Raw genomic sequence first — 3,304 nt, forward strand, 5'->3', positions numbered from 1 at the left:
ATTTTGTTTGCCAATTTTGCACTTAGGAAACAAAATTAATTAATTGAGCGAGATTTCATTTCGATGATGGGGCTTCCAGCCTGTAAAGCCAATTAAAGAGGAACACGAGGTCATATCAGAATGGTAAACATCACATTATTAATGGGAGCTCCCTTGGCATTGAGATTCGCCATGCAAGATCCTTCTTCCCCATTCATTGAATTTTAAATAGTAATAGACAGTTCACGGTTCCATTGGTAATGTTGTCTATTAATTCAGATTATTAAATGAAATGGGCGTCTTACGTACAAGTAGCAGAGCGCAAGGTTCTTTTTCTGATTGATCCAAAATATGTGGACAGAAGAAGGTACATGACAAAATTTATATAATAACGAAGGGGCTGAAATAATTGATGCTTCAATAACAAAAGGAAAGAAAAAACTCGGTACAAAATCCACTGTATTATCAACCAACGAACGAAGGAGAAGACCCGACCCGATTAGTAGCAGGAAAGAAACCGTCCATGTAGTAGCCCGGATACAACGGGGGGAAAAGAAACTGGACCAGCAGATTAGAATAGAAGAAAAGAAGCAACTACCACACTTTCCCGTAATCGTATAGAATACCGGGCTTTTTTCTAAAGATATTTACAACATGGCTCATGAAAATAGTATTGCTTTCTCCAGCGAGAGATGGACATCACAATGCCTGGGAGGAACAGAGAGATTGTGGGTGAGACGTTCGATTTACCCTTAGAAAATGCTAATGCTAATGGTTGTTGTGTGGATGTAGATGATAACAAAACAAATTTATAGCTGTTCCAGATTTGTCCATCCATAGTGTTGAAGCAGCCTGTTGGCCTCCCTTAGCCCGCTGAAATGAGCCCCATGAGTTGTCGAATAATGCGTCCTGTGCGTGGCTTCACCTGCAAAAAGAAGCTGTAATGGAGGAATAATAACGGGAGTACAATGGTTTTGTTGCGAAGTTGCACGCTTTGGGAGCGGTTCTGCTAATCGATCAATGTCTTGCCCGCTAGAACCCACTGCAACGTAACTATATGAGCCTCGGAACAGAGGATCGAATCCCCATTGGCTGCGCAATACATGTCGAAATACTCCATTTATCTTCTCAGCTCCCACTACTTGACCGTCACCATTCTCTTTGCCGTCCATGACATTGGCTCCTCCTCTTAGACCGAAGCTTGCAAGAGTATCAGAAACTCCTTTGATAATTTCTTCTTCAGACAGACGCTCAAGCTCCAGAGCTTCTTCTCCAGCGAACCATGCCAGCAAAACATGGGACTCTCTGTATATCGGGCACAAGGAAATGGTTTTCCTCATCCACCATGGGACCTTGTGCTTCGTCTCTTCGCTCTTCTGTGAATTCCCAAACTTGCTAAATATAAAATTGAGTGAAGGGTAAAGACCGTCTTCATCTAAGGGATCTATTTCAAGAAATAATTTGTTTACAACACCAAAACCAAGCTTAGAAATTGCATTCACCTTGCAGGAAGGAAGCGGTGGATGAAAGAGAGCCTGCGGCTTGCCTTTAATGGAACCTTGACCCGTTCCAGCCTTTAAAACACCCAGCGACACAGTAATAATCACATGGTCTGCATCCATAACAGAACCATCTTCGAAGTGGATGTGTACGGGCGATTCAGAGTATGTTTCGCCCGCATCTGTCCACTCGATTTTTTCCACTTTCTTTCCGAATTGGATCGTCTCGGCCGGCAAAACGCTGGCCAAAGACTTCAAAACAGTCGAATATCCTTTAGCAATTGTAATCTGCTCCCCGGGAAACTCCCGGTATTCTTTCTCAGCGTCAAAGTCCAGGTCCAGCAGCGAATCTGCGGACGTGTAAGTCCGTTCAGTGCTTTCGTGGATAGAAAACACACCTTCTTCCAGCAGCTTCCGGTTAGCAGTGAATGCGTTCCCATTTCTTGAATATGCAGGTTCAGGATCATTTTCTTGATCGGCGCAAAGGGACTCCAATCTATTTTCTTGATCGGCCCAAAAGGACTCCAATCCCTGACGCACGAACGCGCCAATGCTAAGTCTGCCGTCTTCGTTTCTTGGGGCCAATTCAACGGCATCTATGGCGATCTGGTTCTGCAGGGAATCCGGCAACGACTTGGCCTGCGCAACATCCATCAGGGTTTTGTAAAGACGAGAAATGGATTGAACTATGGAAGAATCCACGGTGAGTCCGCCCTCCGCTTTGACGATGGGATCTTCAGGAAACCCGTCCATGCGCTCCCAGGGCTTCTCGCTTTCCAGAGACCCAATCCGTTCGGCAATTTTGTAAACGGGGCTTCCTCCAATTCCATGAATCCAAGTAGCCCCAAGCTCGACTCTGTCTCCCCCGAATTCTGAAGTAAAGATTCGTCCACCGATGCGATTGCTGGCCTCCACAACGACCAAATCGAAGCACTCATTCGAAGCCGCCTGCACCAGCCGGTTCGCAGCCGTGAGGCCGGCCATGCCGGCCCCTATTATCACAATTCGCGGCTTCCTCGCCACCATTGGTAAAGATTGATCTAAAACTCGGATTTAAAAAAAATATAAATGAAACTCAAACTCAAACTCCAACTCCAACTCCAACAAACAAAATACACCACCACAATCTTAGAGAGAGAGACTCGATCACGAGACCATCAAAATCAAAAACAAATGTGAGGCATGCGATTCATCTGGGCTTATAAAACAAAGAGAAACGCAGCCGTGAGACTGGTAATAAAAAGCTTTATGGGGTTGGGTATCTCAATGGAGCAAAACTCCGGTCAAATTCGAATAAAGACGAGACTCTCCTTTTTGTGGTTGGATTGGTCCCGCCTTACACTGGCACTTACTTATAGATAGTAATGATGCTATCCTCCGCCTTCCTGCTCCCTCCTCATCCTACGCTTTACTATATGACATTTGCTTCCTTTTTTCTCTCACCCCATTCACCTCCCCTTTTTATTTTAGTTCAAATTTTAATCTCACATTATTCACGTTGGCGGAACCCACAAAATGATTCTCTACTCGACACGCTGGAATATCGTCCCGCCTGTGGTCGCTACTCTGTCATCTACGGCTCCTCTGTCATTTGGAATTAGTATCTACCTCACGTAATTTAATGTAATGACGGTTTTTGACTAGAAAATTAAACGTAATGAAATTATCTTATCGTATTTAATAAACTAAATGTTTTATAAAATAATATTATATTTTATTAAAAAAGTTTTATTAACCTTTTAATTTTAAATATTTATCCAATTTCCAAAAAATAATTACCACTTCAATATTTCTGAGACTTTTCCCAAAAAAATTGTAAAGCTGTC

At 43.3% G+C, this 3,304-nt stretch overlaps 1 protein-coding gene across 1 annotated transcript; it reads right to left on the reverse strand.

Moving 5' to 3' along the window:
- Positions 1–380: 380 nt before the first annotated feature.
- Positions 381–2,813, reverse strand: PAO5 (polyamine oxidase 5). The gene has a single exon (XM_089447182.1). The coding sequence runs from the start codon at positions 2,502–2,504 to the stop codon at positions 789–791; it is 1,716 nt and encodes a 571-aa protein (XP_089303308.1). The 5' UTR covers positions 2,505–2,813; the 3' UTR covers positions 381–788.
- Between the last annotated feature and the right edge of the window lie 491 nt (positions 2,814–3,304).

The sequence above is a fragment of the Pinus tabuliformis genome, chromosome X, assembly GCF_031772625.1.
Source record: "Pinus tabuliformis cultivar Carrire ecotype Pingquan chromosome X, CPIR1, whole genome shotgun sequence".
In the NCBI taxonomy this organism is placed as follows: Eukaryota; Viridiplantae; Streptophyta; class Pinopsida; order Pinales; family Pinaceae; genus Pinus; species Pinus tabuliformis.